Source organism: Filicampus tigris, chromosome 9, assembly GCF_054856515.1.
Source record: "Filicampus tigris isolate MCC_2025a chromosome 9, RoL_Ftig_1.0, whole genome shotgun sequence".
Lineage (NCBI taxonomy): Eukaryota > Metazoa > Chordata > Actinopteri > Syngnathiformes > Syngnathidae > Filicampus > Filicampus tigris.
The window spans coordinates 19,864,486-19,881,605 of NC_141225.1; the positions used below are offsets into that span (position 1 = coordinate 19,864,486).

At 43.1% G+C, this 17,120-nt stretch overlaps 1 protein-coding gene across 6 annotated transcripts in view; it reads left to right on the forward strand.

The window, feature by feature from the left end:
- The window catches only part of chd5 (chromodomain helicase DNA binding protein 5), a 34,298-nt gene that overhangs the window by 976 nt on the left and 16,202 nt on the right, over nt 1-17,120 (forward strand). For all 6 annotated transcript variants that reach the window (XR_015088102.1, XR_015088101.1, XR_015088103.1 and 3 more), the window contains exons 2-16: nt 5,869-6,029; nt 8,689-8,910; nt 9,904-10,022; nt 10,655-10,890; nt 11,045-11,157; nt 11,242-11,371; nt 11,870-12,036; nt 12,609-12,830; nt 13,747-13,959; nt 14,480-14,691; nt 15,465-15,596; nt 15,681-15,789; nt 15,859-16,050; nt 16,672-16,872; nt 16,950-17,087. Coding sequence is in view for 3 of the 6 variants with exons in the window: in XM_086040359.1 (XP_085896485.1) it covers nt 5,869-6,029; nt 8,689-8,910; nt 9,904-10,022; nt 10,655-10,890; nt 11,045-11,157; nt 11,242-11,371; nt 11,870-12,036; nt 12,609-12,830; nt 13,747-13,959; nt 14,480-14,691; nt 15,465-15,596; nt 15,681-15,789; nt 15,859-16,050; nt 16,672-16,872; nt 16,950-17,087 (2,567 nt within the window). In the remaining 3 variants the exon portion in view is untranslated. The remainder of the gene's footprint in view (nt 1-5,868; nt 6,030-8,688; nt 8,911-9,903; nt 10,023-10,654; nt 10,891-11,044; nt 11,158-11,241; nt 11,372-11,869; nt 12,037-12,608; nt 12,831-13,746; nt 13,960-14,479; nt 14,692-15,464; nt 15,597-15,680; nt 15,790-15,858; nt 16,051-16,671; nt 16,873-16,949; nt 17,088-17,120) is intronic.

Consider the following 17,120-nt stretch of genomic DNA (forward strand, 5'->3'; position numbering starts at 1 on the left):
AAGATAACAAAAGTAGCTTACTAAGAATTTTTAAAAGGACGTATGAGAACAATGAAAAACACATTTACAAACAAAACATTGAAAAGCAAAGGAAAGGAATAAAAAGTAGCTTTCTAAAATCACTGACAATGAAATTGATTTTAAACACTCAAAAGACCTTGATCAAAGGTACGGGAAAAAAGTATAGTTTTTGACCTGGATTTAAAAGCATTGTTGGCGGTTTATTCCACTTGCATGCAGCATTACAGTTAAATGCCGCTTCACCATGTTTGCTTTGAATCCTGGGCTCCACTAATTGACCCAATCTACAGACCTCATAGCAACCACAATTAGTATATTTTTTAATGTATTCAGGACACAAACCATTCAGTGATTTAAAGACCTGTAGCATCATTTTCAAATCAATTCTACAGCTGACTGGGCCAGTGTCAAGCCTTTGGGACTGGAATGCATGTTTTGATTGCTTGTTGTGGTTGTATTCACATTTCAAAACAATTCTTCCCTTAAGAATAGACATTTTGACATATTTGTACCTTAGTTTAAAAAATGTTATTCTGATATTACATATTTTATTTCCATTTCCTCATAATTTATGAATTTAGGATTTTTTTTCTACTATTAATATGATTTCGTTGTACTCATCACTTAATTTGTGATTGTTATGCTTCATTATTTCAATTTTCTTTCATAAAGTTTCATTTTAGTTTTTATTTGAATTATTTAAAGGTTATTTTTTCATTCTTGATTACATGTGACGTGAAATTTTGATGAAAATGTATTAATGATTATTTTTTTAAAACACATTTATTTATTTTGATATTTAATTATTGTGTATTGCATTTCATACAATTCATAGAATAGTTGTTCATTTTTTTTATTACGTTTATTTCAAGAATATTTATTTCCATACACTGTATTTTGATTTGGGGATGACACACTTTATTTATTGTATTTCTATTTTCTATTTGAGTTCTGTACAATCTCCCAAATTATTTGCACTTCTTTTCATTTATTTAATAGTATCACATTTTGTATTACATATCGTACATTTTTATTTTTATTTATTAAATGTATACACTCCGGAGTCGTGCGCTCTTCATAAAACCCTTGCTTGTACAAACTTTTAACTATTGTGAAATTCAAATTACTAGAAAATCGAAAATCACTTCTTCTTCTAAAGCTGATAAAACACACCAAAACAAAAAAGCCAATTCCCTGCCAATCTGCAGCAACTAGTGCAGGCAGCTTATGTTAGCAGTGCCACTTTAATAATAAATGGCTTCCGGTGTACAGTATAATAGAGAAACCAAGTAGTGAATCCCTTGATGCTCACTGAACTGAACTCTTGTGAAGTCACGGGGAATGTGTTTTTTCCTACATTGGGTCTTTTTACATCACAACCGTCTGGCCATGTTTTTGTATGTAATTTTCATTTTTTTTTTTGTTCCTTCTTGAGATGTGAAAGCTTTTCTAGAGACACTAAAATGCCCCCCATCATGCTGCCCCCCCCCAAACATCACCAGCCCCTCCCCCACCCCCCTGATTGGAACCGTGTCTATTTTTGGCTGGTCTCTATGAAAGTCGACACCATTTGAATCCAGCTGCCTGTGCGGCATTCACATTCAGTCTCCACCCTCTGATTCACACATTATCAATGTCAGCGTTTGATAAACTCCGGCAGATTGCTGCACATTTGGAAAGAAAATAATACATGCTAATGTTAGCGTACCATGTTGCTGCAGTATGATGCCGCACTCCACAGTCACTTTGTGTTTTCTTGCTGCCCGTCGTCTTTTCTAACCCGAGCCCAAAAGATTGCCTTCTTGTCAACAGACCTCAGAATCTTCACTTACCCCTTTGCTGCAGTATTATACTTTACAGTCTATATCTATTCATGGCCTACAAGAGCATTTCCATAATGTATAAGAGCAAAAAAATAATAATAATTCAGTCGTGTGTGTGAGAGGGTTTTAGTATGTGGTAGTCTTTCAGTTAGGGGTGTTGGTTAACACTTTTTTCAGACCCGATAAGTGCAAGTATTCACTCTTTAGTAATCACGGGTACCAATACCACAAGTACTTTTGATATATTTCATTTCATATAATTTCATTTAACACACTGACAAAAGCCCTATCTCTCGGACACAGATGATGATTCTCCGATGTGTCAAACTGCTACAGAATAGTGCCAACTACTGGTGAGGAGGACTCACTCCATGTCATACTTTTTCTCAAATTTTGGTGGCTGGTATCGGCATCATCCATGAGTACCCGATACCTTAAAATAAGGCCGGTATCAGACTGATACCGATGACTGGTATTGCACATCCCTGGTTTTAATAGTGTTTGTGTGAGCGTTTCAGTAGTGTTCGAGAGAGAGTTTGAGTGACTGGACTGTGATGTATTATGCGTGAGAGCATTTCAGTTGTGTGTGAGCCAATTTTTCAGTTGTTTGCATGACAGCATTTCAGTTGTGTGTGAGCCAATTTTTCAGTTGTTTGCATGACAGCATTTCAGTTGTGTGTGTGTGTGTGAGAGAGAGAGAGAGAGAGCGTTTCAGTAGTGATTGTGATACCGTTTTAATAGTGTGAGAGCATCTCCTCAACGTATAGAGAAAAAAAATCTCATGTTTGTGAGAGCGTTTCATTAATATGCATGAGAGCATTTCAGTGGTGTGTGACCCTGTTTGATTAGTATGTATGAGAGCATTATAATAGTTTGTATGAGGGCATTTCAATTGAATGTGAGAGCATTTAGTGTGTGACCCTGTTTGATTAGTATGTATGAGAGCATTATAATAGTGTGTATGAGAGCATTTCAATTGAATGTGAGAGCATTTCAGTAGTGTGTTAGTTTTTCAGTGGTGAGTGTGAGAGCATTTCAGTAGGGCGGGTGACACTGTTTGCGAACAAAGTGGAAAAATGTCATGTGTGTGAGAGGGTTTCCGTAGTGCGTGTGAGATTCCAGTTTAGATTAAGATAACGTTTCGTAGTAGGCGTGAGTAGCGTTTCTGTATTGTTCTTAAGTTTTGCCGCCAAAAAGAAAAAGCTGGCGCCAGTGTGCCAACGGGTTGGACCCACTGCTTATGGTTGATTCCTGTGAAAATGTCGGCCAAATTCCAAAGAGTACGACTTTATTTATTATTCAGTATAGATTTTCCATGCGGGGGCCAAGAGTCTTCACTGCGGTGGTCCTCATTAATCTCCCCTGGCGCGTTCCTGCAGCCAGGAAGGTCAAAAGCAACTCTGTCGTCTGTCGTGGCCGCGCGAGGCTTGTTATCCTGGCGGCGCTCTGCTCTCGTGACTAATGCAACCTGCTGCTGACCTTTCTCCCTTTCCGGCCCCGTCCCGTCCCGGGGCGCCGCGGCGCGCTCCGTCGGCGGAGAGAAGATGTCGTTCCCCGAGGGGACGTCACGGGCCATTTAGCGGTGCAGAAGGGGCGCGAGTGTGAGGCGAGGCAGGTGTAGAAGGCGGCGAATTATCGCTGCTGCTGTCACACAGTGTGTACGTGACAAGCTGTGATTTGTGCGAAGGGCTGTCAGGCTGTAATTCAGAATTACCTCTCACACGCACACTGAAATGCTTTCACACACACTACTGAAAAGCTCTCACATATTTTTGAAATGCTTTCATGTACCTGACTGAAATATCTCAAGCATTCTACTGAAATGCGTGTTTCAGTGCGTTATATAATCTTATTTCAGTAGCGTGTATGAGAGTGTTTCAGTAGTGTATGTGATCCCGTTTTAGTAGCGTTTACGTAGTAGTGTAAGCGGCTCTGCTTTGAGTTTTGTCCGATGTCGGGAGTAGCATTAGCTAACAGCGTCAGCTGCCGATAAACAGCACACACAAGTGAGCCAATAGCCAAGGCTAGCTTCCCTAGAAAAAAAACCCCGCGAGTTGTCATGGGTTCGCTGTAATAGTCGAAAGAAGCCAGCAGACTGCATAGCTCGAACGTTTACATCCAGATGGCAGTTGTGACTAGCTCAGGCCCTCCAGCTACTGAAAACAAGCGTCTCCATGTGGCCACTTGAAGAACCGGCGACTCCTGATGTGTCTGGAATGTGATGATGTGTGACTGTGTGAGCGGGTCTCCCTTCTGCTAGCGCCGCTAAACTGTTTGTTTTGGTCTCTCTGCTTGGACCAGCAGATACCCAGCCACCCCCCCTCCCCTTCCCTCCCTACCCAGGCCAGCCTGACCAATGTTGGCAGGTTGATCCTACACGCTGTATTATTCATGCCGTGTGTTAGTAGCCATGTAGTTGGACCGGGACATCAGCGAAGCGGGCCGCCGGGCTCAGCAAGTGGGCTCGTTTGTACGCAGACGCTTTGACAAGCGGCAGCTGGGAAAGGCTCAGCGGGCCTGCGGTCCAACTATGGGAGTCCCCCGCTCCCCGCTTAGCGCTCCATTTCTCCCAGCGGTGACGTTTTTGTTTTCATGTTTGCTGCTCGGCTTTCACACGCAAGCAATTATTGTCAGAATTGTACACGTCGTTCTGGCCATAAATTCACATTCGTTCCCGTCCCAGTCGGAGCGGCAACAACCGCATTCTGCATTCAGTTGTCCACTCTCAAATGGAGCTAAAGTGGAACTCAGTCTCTTCTGGCTGACTTCCAAGTTGCTCTAATTTCAGTATTTTGCCCTCATTGGAAATAATCAATCCCATCGTTTTCTATTGTGCGTGTCCCCATTAGAGTGGCAGTCGACTGAATGAAGTCTTTCCCAGCTGACTTCAGGCAAGAGGCGTGTAAACCCTGGGCCCAAGCAAGGGCACAAATAGACAAACAACCATTCATATTCACAACTAATGGACAATTTAGAGTCTGCAATGAACCCAACGTGCATTGATTCGGAATGCGGGAGGAAGCCAAAAAACACTCGAACCACTATGCCACCACATAGTAATAAGTAATAAATGCCTGATAAAGATGCCCTTCGTATAAATTTAATATTACCGGCATAGGACAGAACCCTTGTACGTCCAAAATCATCACTTTTCAGGAGACACCAAAAATGACATGTTTGTTCATTAGATTGGTCAGTAACACCTGTCAACGTATTTTCATTACCTTTTTTAATCAGAGAAGTAAACTTCTCAAAATTGATTTTTTTTTTCACTGATTCTGAATCCCCCCCTTGTTTTTCTCTCAGGTATTAATAATACTAATAATAATAACAATAATACAAAATGTAATAAAGTAATGTATTTAGTAATATTTATGAATTCAGGTTTAGGTTCTGCAACAGGTGGATTTTTTTTCCCTGAAACCTCATAGCTATAAATTACAACGCATGCTAAAATCCATCCCGCGAAAACTTTTATAGGTCAAACTTAAAAACAAAAAATGATAGTATCTCAAAACCCAACAGGCGCTAGAAAAAAAGTAAAGACATTTTAACGAATCGGCATCAAGAAAACAGCCAAGGACACATAAAGACATCTATTATTAAAATTTGCTGTTGACCAGTGTAATTTGTCCAAATAATATCCTCACTATATTGGCACATTTTCCTGCTATGTTTCATTCCTTCTAAGTCATACCAGCCAAAAAATGTTTTTTTTTTTTTTTTAGGGGAAATTTGTTTTCCAAAAACCGAGATCATGAAAATTAGACAGCTCGTCGCCTATAATCAGAAGCTTGGTATTTATTCTACATTTTGCATTTGAAAAGTTACATTTATTAAGTGAGGGATCGCTGTATAGAATGGCATCCTAAATAGAGATTATTGAAAAAAGAAAAATCATTTTCAGGACCATGACATGAAAAAAGGTGAAACTGCATGATTTCCTGCGGCACAGTAATTTGGCATTGACTGCTCTATCGTATGTAAAATATATCGCATGTCTAACGTTCTTTTGTGCGTGCAGACGAGGAGGACGCGCGCGCGGCGCTGCCGCTGGCATCCATCGGCAGCTTCTTCTCGGACGACGACGACTCCCTCAAGCAGCAGCAGCAGCAGAAGAAGAAGAGCAAGAAGATGAAGATGAAGGAGGGAAAGGTGGCCAAAGTCAAGAAGCGGAAAAAGGAGGTGAGCCAACACAAACACTCCACATACTCCATACTGCTTTGCTATACGCCAGATACACAAAACTATGAATACTACAGTACACGTACATGCTACAGACTGCATACGGCATGATGCGCTTCACATGTTGGATACTACATTTGGTACTCCTTAATTGGAGACAGGTACTTAATACATAAGAGTTGTTATAGGATACATTCTGAATACTATCATTCATGGGATACTTCATAATACACGCTACATGTTATATGCTACATGGCGGTACTAGATACTTTGTAGTGTATGTTATATGCCACATAGTCATACTAGTTACATACATACTTTTGCCTTGGGATACTTCATACTTCGTGACATGTGTTGCATGCGCTACATACTAAATACTTGGGGGTTGAACGACGAAACATTTTCTGCAGTCGATGACGTCATTGATAAATTTTAGAGCAGTATGGCGGTCCCCGGACATTTAACATTTTGCCGACGAAAATGGACATCGGGCAGGGTAGCGGCCCCACCGCTAGCAATAGCGATTAGTCGAGTTCAACCGCGAAGCAAAGATGCGGCGTAGTAAAGTCGACTAGTCGTCTAATTGGTTCAGCGCCTGTATTGCTTGCTATGCGTCTCGTTTTGTGTGCTCTGATGGCTGACCCCAACCACCGACTAACTATTGATCAAGCCAATAACCTTTCTTGACATCTTCCAACCAAACCTCATCCAATCTTACAAGTGACTGCCACCAGTCCAAGCAACCTCTCAACCAAGCGAGTCATAATCCCATGATCCTTTCCTCATCTCGTGCACGTCCCCCTTCTTTCCTTCCTTCCTTTAGTCACAAGAATCCCAGTCGGGATTTCCTTGTTTATCCAATGGGCAGTGAAACAAAGGCGCTACAGTGTGGAGCCGAGAGAAGCTGTTTTTCGAGCAGGTCTCAGATCAGCCCGCCGTGTTGATTTTACAGTTCAGCTGTGAGCACAAAGAGTTGTTTTTTTTTTTTTTTTTTTTTTTACATCCAACTCTAATATTCACTGGTGTGCTCATTGGCTGGCTCGTGTGCGGTTGCACGCACTGCACTGCAGTCTTCCCCTCCGAGGCAGAACCAATATGCAGGAGCATCTAATTTGATTAGGCTATCAGCAGTTATCTGATTGTTCTCTCTCCGAGGGGGCCAACCATCCTCCTCTTTTGTCCTCTTTGGCCCCCTGTGCCACGTGCATGCATGCGGGTCCCCTCCATCTCGCCGTCCCCGGCTCGTTTCTTCAACCACCTCTGCTCCCCTCCTCCATTTACGCTCCTCAATTTACTCCCCTCCTCCTCTTCCTCGTTTTTCTTCTTATGCATAAATGAGATTTGTCTAGACGGCGGCGGCTGGCGGAGAAGCGCGGGCCTTTGCATAACAAGCTCGTTATGCGGAGCTGTGTGATTGGATGGTGCTGTTCTATTAGCTGCTGTGTGTGTGTGTGTGTGTGTGTGTGTGTATGTGTGCAGGGTGAACGGAAGGATAGGAAGGAGTGAGAGAAGAAAATTAAATGGGGTGAGATGTGCAAGCAGGGGAAGGGAGGGAAAATGAACAGTGGTGGGGTGCATTTTTGTGTTGGGGGGGCCGATGAGAATGACAGCAAAACGAGGGAGAGGGAGAGAGAGAGAGAGAGAGAGAGACTGCTCAAATGTGGTTGCCATGGCAACACTGCCAGGCTGCTGGTAAAGGGTTGGCGGGCGCTGCGGCAATGCAAGCCTTTCCACTGCGCCACAGAGCGAGAACGCAAACCGCAAGTCTGTGTGCGTGTTTGTGTGTGGAAGCAACAGGCTGCTCACACGCACCCACGCCCACCCCCACGCGCACTCCCAAACACACGAGCACACACAGACGCACACACTCTGCACTTTAATATGCGCAACATGAAAGAAATACAAACAGAACAGACTGAAAATGCATGCAGATGTGAGAGGAAGGAAAACACAAATGCATGAATATGCTAACATAGACACAGGCTCACGCACAATGGAGGATTGAAAACACACACACACACACACACACACACACACAAACACATACATCGGATGTGCTCGCTTGCACGAAAACACCTGGACTGTGTTGAATCATGCAGGCTTCCAGATGTCTTATTGCTTACATGACAGAGACGTTCTCTTTGTTCTTCAACACGCAAAAGACTACCATCGGATTTGTCGTTTTACCATTGTAGCATAATAACAACCGTATACAGCGGTGTCTTGACATACAAGTCAAGTTACGAGTTTACCGATAAACAAGCGATTCTTCAGATTCAAAATACAAAAATATATATTTTTCAAAATCTAATTGTTCCAAAAGAGGCTTCGGTCTCTTTATTGCCACTCCCAATTGAAGCTTACTGTCAAACTAAACAAAACAAAGACAGTCACGCATTTGGTATTTAAAACAACTGTGTGCTATTAAAGTTTGCAGTCGGAATCGCTGACGGAATAACGGATGCTCAATTTTTGATAAAATGCCCAGCTCTGCAAAAAAGGTACACAACAATACACACGGGCATGTATACTGTAAAAATCCATAAAAAGTGATCGCTTGAAAATCGGTGACCGCCATAGGTGAATATTACTGTAATATTCCCTCGGTCTTTCCTTAAAATGTCTCAAAGCTGAACAATGTGCATTTTCACGCCCTCAGGGAGGCATCCAGGTCAGCGTGGATAGCGAGCAGGACCGGGTGTCCGAGGTGGAGGAGGACGAGGCGGACCGACCCGAGCGGGGCTCCGGGAGCGAGAGCAGCATGTTCAGTCCCTCTAAGAAGAAAAAGAAGAAGCCCAGGGAGAAGAAAGAGAGGAAGCCCAGGAAGAAGAAGCGGGACGAGGAGGACGACGATGACGATGACGACGATGGGAGCCTGAAAGTGAGTTGTGAAGCAGGGTGCACATATACCGATTTTTAACATCTGCACCGATTTTCTGAATGTGAGAAAACCCACGCATGATGAGAAAACAACAATCAGCAACAGCGCACCACGCACAACAATATTTCCACTGAAAATTGAGAGTCTCCTCCCCCAAACCAGATGTCTTGTCGTAGTACCAAGACTGACCTGTGAGAGGCAGCAAAGTGTCAGAAAACACAAAGAAGAACTACGAGTAGTAATAGAAGAAAAAATAGGGGAAGCTCACGATGACCTTCCGAGTAGATTAGTGAAGAACAAAGCCTTAGCACGCCCTACATCACATGTATAGAACATCGTTTAGAGACGTCCCAATAATCAACCAAGGTTATTATAGTTACCGGTACTTCAAACTAACGAAATAACTAAGACTAAAATTTGAAAAAAAAACCATTTTCCTTAACCAAATAAAATAAAAACGAAAACACTTCCAAAATCAAAAACTAACTAATACAACATCCTACATTTAAAAAACGAACTAAACTAACTATCAATATCGCAAAAATGTCCTTTGTTTTCATCTTTGTCCATTAATAATATCCTGCATGAGCCTTCGGGGTTCATTTTAAACGTATTTATTTTGTTATTGCTGTATGCATACCCGTACGGAAGAAGGAAGGTCAAACGGTCGTTTGAGATTTTTTTTAATTTTATTTACTTGATTACACCATAATTTGTGACCTTTTTTTAAAAATCTTGCACCCAACAAATACTCCATATTTTAAAAAAAAAACTAAAACTAATACTAAAACTAATAAAGCATTTAAATAAATTAAATACAAATGAACAAACCTGCTCTAAAATCAATTTTTTAAACCGAACGTAAAAAACAAAAGTAAAAACGAAAACTAACGATAATTCATAAATCAAAACTATTATAATCGTGATATTGACAATCACCTCTTTTCTGAACCTTGGCCCGATTATTGGCACGTGTGTGTGTGTGTGCCCCAGGAACCCAAATCGTCCAGCCAACTTATGCACGAGTGGGGCCTGGAAGACGTCCAGTACGGCTTCACCGATGATGACTACAAAACCATCACCAACTACAAAGCTTTCAGCCAGTTCCTCAGGCAAGCTTGCATTTTTTTTTTCACTGTGTGTCTGAGGAGCAGCACACACTGCTCCTTTTGTGTCAGCCCAGGCCATCCTCACCTGGGGCAGTCGAAAGCTCGCACGCGGGCCAATGTGTGCAGTCAGCTGCTCGCCAGAAGACTGCGAAAGCAGGGACGTGTGGCGTCCCGGGGGCTCGGACCCGACGGTCTCTCGCAGGCCGGCGAGCCAAAGCTCAAGCTGTTGCCTGACAAATGACAAACATGACACAGCAAAGCTGTTCTCCAAGCGTGTTGGGCTTTTGGCCATGTGCATTTGTTTTCAGAATTTGCATGCAGATGCATGTGGTGACCAGGCTGATTTGAAATTATGGGCTTGTGTATGTGTTGTTATTGAAAACATGTCATAGCCGTAAATGACAACACGTGGTAAAGTCCGGATTGCGCAAGCTTGTATCAGTCAAACTTAAAAATAACAAAATGAAATATCTCAAAAACCCGATGTGCTAGAAAAAAAGGAAAAGTACATTTATGAAATCAGCGTCTAAAATACGTTGAGGGACACATAAAGCCATCTAAATTAAAATTGGCCGTTAACTAGCGGAATTATTGCCATAACTAAATCTGCCGTTGTTCGTCTTGGTTCCCGCCAGGCCTCTCATTGCCAAGAAGAACCCCAAGATCCCCATGTCCAAGATGATGACGGTCCTGGGGGCCAAGTGGCGCGAATTCAGCGCCAACAACCCGTTCAAGGGCGCATCCGCCACTGCCGTGGCGGCCGCTGTCGCCGCCGCAGTGGAAACGGTCACCGTGGCGCCGCCCGCCTCTGTCGGCCAGCTGAACACTCAGCTCGGGCCCATCAAAAAAGCCAAAACCAAAGAGGGAAAAGGTAAAAGTAAAGCATGGTCACAGGCCACTTACCTTCGTAAAAAATGATTTGTGCAGCTCTTCTATGATCGCATTAGATTGTGCTGCTGACCTAATGAAGTGACTGGCTGGGTAAATCAGCGGTCACTTACAGTATGTCGTCTGTGTGTCTCAAGGGCCCGGGGCTCGAAAGAGGAGCAAGAGTGCGAAAGACGTCAAGAAGAAAGTGAAGGCGAAGAAAACCAAATCTAAGTCGGCCCAAAGCGGAAAGAAGAAGAAGACGTCCTCGGTGAGCCTTGCAGGCGTGAGGCAACCTTTTGTTGTTTTGGGTTCACCCAGCCGACGTGCAAATTGTTTGCCGCTTCTGTTTCAGAGCGACGAAGACTTCCTCGACGAGTCAGACTTAGACGACATCAGCATCCTCAGTGCCTCGGTGCTTTGTGACGCCTCGGGGGCCGTCGCCGCCAAGAAAAAGGCCAGACGGGGGCGCAAAAAGAGGAAAAGTACGTTGGAAGTGGCAATGAGGATCCATCGTGTCACTCAAAGTTCAAAAGTTTCAAAAGTCACATTTTGCATAGCAGTCTTTATGACAGAAAAACACACATCTATCTATCTATCCATCTATCTATCTATCTATCTATCTATCTATCTATCTATCTAGCTATCTATCTATCTATCTATCTATCTATCTATCTATCTATGTATCTATGTATCTATCTATCTATCTAGCTATCTATCTATCTAGCTAGCTAGCTAGCTAGCTAGCTGGCTATCTATCTATCTATCGATCGATCGAGGGCAAAGATCTATCTATCTATCTATCTATCTATCTATCTATCTATCTATCTATCTATCTATCTATCTATCTATCTATCTATCTATCTATCTATCTATCTATCTATCGATCTGTCCATCTATCTATCTGTCCATCTATCTATCTATCCATATCCATCCATCCATATATCCATCCATCATTTGGGAAATGCCTCTTGTTCTTCCAGAGGAGGACGGCGACGGCTACGAGACGGACCACCAGGACTACTGCGAGGTGTGTCAGCAGGGCGGCGAGATCATCCTGTGCGACACGTGTCCACGGGCGTACCACCTGGTGTGCCTGGAACCCGAGCTGGAGAAGGCCCCCGAGGGCAAATGGAGCTGTCCGCACTGTGTGAGTGGTGTCAAGGAACAAAGATTTTTGTAATTCATTACTCTATTTAGATTAAGTTAGATTATTTTTTTGTAGGTGTCTGTACTATTTATCTTTCTGACAACCTTTTACTTTTAATCCTTACATTTGAAAACAGAAATCTGTACTTTTACTCCTTACTTTGTCAAAATAGTTCTTACTTTTATCAAAGTAAGGTACAAAAGAGGGAAGTATATACCTGTAGAGAGAGGTAAAGTCAAAAGAGAGATTAAAACAAGTTTTGAAATGATTTATCTTGGTCTCATATTTTAATATCACGACAACCTGGCATTTGAATAGGGGTGTGTAGACTTTTTATACACGGTACACTATGTAAAATTTTACCTTTAGCTAAATGAGTTGAATCAATACTTGGAAGTAATTGACACCTCCCCAAAAAGGAGTTTTGATTTCCTACAGATGCCACATGATGTGACAAAGGCCTACTTTTGTCTAAATGAAGCTCCTCAACTCACTTCAAATGGTTTCCTTGGCCCCAAGATACCACCAGATGGTGCCAAAGCAATGCTGTTATTCAAGATTTGTGGTCGCAGGAGAAGGAGGGCATCCAGTGGGAAGCCAAAGACGAGGAGGACGAGGAGGATGAGGAGGTGGCCGGGGAGGAAGAGGACGACCACATGGAGTTTTGCCGAGTGTGTAAGGACGGCGGGGAGCTGCTGTGTTGCGACGCCTGTCCGTCCTCCTACCACATCCACTGCCTCAACCCACCGCTGCCTGAGATACCCAACGGGGAGTGGATTTGTCCACGCTGCATGGTGAGCGCATCACATTACATTTATTTAATAAGAGCCCAAGAAAATGCACAAATAATTTAATTGTACTGAAATTAAATGATTAATTAATGAGTAATGAATTTTATTATTTGTTGTGATTAATATGATTTATGTGTATACTGTGTATGTGTACATGGTTTGCCACAACCAATTTTGATGACCTTTTCTTCAGATTTTTCCAGAAGTGCAAATGGAACAGGTGAATTTAAAGTTAAATACAACTGACTGCATGTGCCACTAGAGGAAGCCTACGCACCAGTAGTTCCTTGTTGTTCTCCTCTACGGGTGCTTAGACTGGGGCTGTTTTTTTACCTCTTCCTTCCTCATATTTTCTTTTCTTCTCACCTGTATAAATGGTGCATTGTAAAAGGCGATCCGTCAGGCTCCCATTTTTGGTCATTTTATCCTCTCTGTCTCTTGAACGGGTTGCGTCTCTTCTATTTCGTTGTACCTTGTAGTACAATAAAGCTATTCTGATTCTGGTACTCATGCCATGCTGAGAAGTGAGAATACATAGTTAAAGTATTTTAGATGACAGAAGAAAAGGAATGTACTCTGTATAAAAAATAACATAGATTTGCTATTGAGAGAAATTACAGTTTTATTATTATTTTTATGCATGTATTTATGTACTTTGTGAGATATTGGCCAAGTGTTGTGCTGATGAATTTAAAAAAAAACTGCTGAGTGCAATAATGTATTTGTTGGAACTAAACCTTGATTTAGGCCAGTATGCATTTTCTCAATTCATTTCTACACTTAACGTCCAAATGACATACATGGAGTTAACTCATTCTTGTTCTCACTGGCTCGATTGTAGAATGTTTTGTTGGCCTTGCTACTCGCGGATATTAATTCTGTCTGCTTTATTTATTTTTTTTTCATTTGTTATTTATAGTGCCCGCCGCTGAAAGGCAAAGTGCAAAAGATCATGCACTGGATGTGGGGAGAAGCCCCGCTGCCCGCCGAACCGCCGGTGGGCCCGGATGGCCGCCCCCCCGCCGACCTCCTGAGCAAGCCGCTGCCCCTCAAGGGCCACCCTGAGCGGGAGTTCCTGGTCAAGTGGGCCGGGCTGTCCTACTGGCACTGCTCCTGGGTCAGCGAGCTGCAGGTGACAATATTAGGGACATTTCTACTTAACACACATTAGCTCCTCTTTCTAACCCTGAACACAGGCTTGAAACCCAACACCATTGTTTGAACCTGTAACCTTGGCTTGAAACCACCACTTTTATTTAAACCCTAAGCCTGCCTTGAAACCCTAATTTCAACCCTTAATCCTGTCTTGAAACCCTACTTTGAATCCCTGATCCTGTCTTGAAACCGTAGCCCTTATAGGAAACCCTAAGCACGTCATGAAATTCTAATTTGAAACCCTAACTGTGGCGCAAAACCTTAATTTGAAAGCCTAACTCAGACTTCAAATCATACTTTAAAACCATCACTCTTATTTGAAAGCATAAACCTGTCTTGAATCCCTATCCTGGGCAAGAAACCTTTATTTGAAACCCTTAGTGGTATTTGAATCCCTAATTTGAAATGTTAAACCTGTCTTGAAACCCTACGTTGAAACTATCAGCCTTGTTTGAAACACCGTGTGTGTGCGTATGTATGTGCCTGCGCATACGCAGTTGGAACTGTACCATACGGTGATGTACCGCAACTACCAGCGCAAGAATGACATGGACGAACCGCCGCCGTACGACTACGGCTCCGGTGAGGAGGAGCTCAACAGCGACAAGCGCAAGAGCAAAGACCCGCAGTACGCCGCTATGGAGGAGCGCTTCTACCGATACGGCATCAAGCCCGAGTGGATGGTCATCCACCGTGTGCTTAACCACAGGTACGGACGCACGCCCGCCTGCCGCACGCCTTTCATGTTCTGGTAAAAAAAAAAAAAAGTCCAACGCTTGTGTTTACTGAGAAGCTGTGATAAAAACATCAAACCAGATAAAACCAGAGCCTTGACTGGCTTGAAACCCTAATTTGAAACACTCATCCTTATTTGAAAACCCTAACCTTGTCTTAACACCCTAATTTAAAGCCCTCATCCTGACACAGATCCTTAATTTTAAACCCTAACCCGAGTTTGAAACACACTGCATTTGAAAACATTACCTTGGCATGGAACTTCAATTTGACACCATAACCCTTGTTTGAAACCATAACACAGGTTTAAAACCCTATCTGAAATATGTAAAGCAGACTTGGAATCCCAGCCTGGGCTTAAAACCACAATTTAGCAACCCCAATTCTTGTTTGAAACCCTAATATAGCTATATAATGCTTCTTTGAAACCCTAACCGTGGCTTGAAACCCCAATTCGAATCACTGCTTGAAACCCTAATGTAGCTCCGTATTGCTTGTTTGAAACCCCAATCGGAAACCCTAATTCTTGTTTTCAACCCTAATGTAAGTCCTTAATGCTTGTTTGAAACCCTAACCTTGGCTCCAAACTATTATTCTTATGTCCGTTGCCAAGCGCGGCTCTTTTCCCTTCCATATTTGTCTTTCATTATTTAACTGACTCTTTTCTTCATTTGTACAAGTGGAAAAACACTATCAATGTAAGAATTTGTGCTGCCGATGTGTGTGTACGTGTATTTGTGTGTGTAGCTTTGATAAAGACGGGGACGTGCACTACCTGATCAAGTGGCGGGACCTCCCTTACGACCAGTGCACGTGGGAGGTGGACGACTTTGACGTGCCGGAATACGACAGCCATAAAGCGTCCTACTGGGACCACAGGTACGCCAAAGTCGCATTTGGCATCCGAGTCATCTTTGTAAAATAGGCGAAGATCTACAGTTTTTTGTTTTTGTTTTTTTCTAGGGAGCAAATCTTAGGCGAGGACCAGCGCCCCTTGGTGGTGTCAAAAGCAACGAAGCTAAAAGAGGAGCAGCCCAAGAGAGAGATACCCCCGGATGCTCCCATCATTGACGTACGCTCACGAGATTGACAAAAAGAATCCCCCGTCGCTGTGAATAACGAATGGTTTGCAACTCCGCAGCCGACCATCAAATTCGAGCACCAGCCGTGGTACATCAATGCCACCGGGGGGACGCTGCACCCGTACCAGCTGGAGGGTCTCAACTGGTTGCGCTTCTCGTGGGCGCAGGGCACCGACACCATCCTGGCCGACGAGATGGGCCTGGGCAAGACTGTGCAGACCATCGTCTTCCTCTACTCGCTCTACAAAGAGGTCAAACATATCCACACGCCAACCAACGCATCAAGCCAATTCATATCAGGGTTATGCCGGCAATAGTTTGGGAATTTGCATTACAGCTACTGTAGTCTTTATTCATTTTTTTTAATTTAGTAGGTTTGTCACATTTGTATTTGTGTTAGTGTTTTTGAAAATGCTTTGTTTTAGTTTTGGTTTTCTTGTGTGCAACATAAAAAAACCTCACAGCAAGTGTTGTGCAGTAAAAATACAACAAAAATATTCTAAACGATTTTTAAAAACAACCATTAATCAAACCAAAATACAGGTACTACAGATCTAAAGGTCCACAGACTTTTACAGAAGTAAATTGTTGCCTTTTGATATTTGCCTGTTTCCTCATTATCCTGAGAAATCATTAACATGATCAGTTTCTATTCATCAATGAATATCATTCATTATTAATAATAACATTTGGACAAATTAAACGAAAATTCATTTCAGAAGTGTGTATCAGACTGGTACCTCTTCGCATTAATCACTATTCAAGAAGTAGCTCTCAGTTTCAAAAAGGTTGGCGACATAATGCCATAATGCTTGCCCGTGTGTCCCCAAAAATACAAGCCGTTTGTGACCGTGTGCGCTATGGTCGTCCAGGGTCACTCCAAGGGTCCCTTCCTGGTGAGCGCGCCCCTGTCCACCATCATCAACTGGGAGCGGGAGTTTGAGATGTGGGCCCCCGACTTCTACGTGGTGACGTACACCGGGGACAAAGACAGCCGCGCCATCATCCGGGAGAACGAGTTCACCTTCGAGGACAGTGCCGTCAAGTTGGGACGCAAAGCTTTCCGCATGAAGGTTCCTTAAAGGCCTCATCTACTTTCTTGCCATCCAAATAACGAACTTGCATCTCAAAGTGTTTTGCCGTCTCGCAGAAAGACACGCCCATCAAGTTCCACGTGCTGCTCACGTCTTACGAGCTGATCACCATCGATCAAGCCATCCTGGGATCCATCACCTGGGCTTGCCTGGTGGTGGATGAGGCCCACCGGCTGAAGAACAACCAGTCCAAGGTAAAACTACAAAAAAGATCAAATGAGGGATAG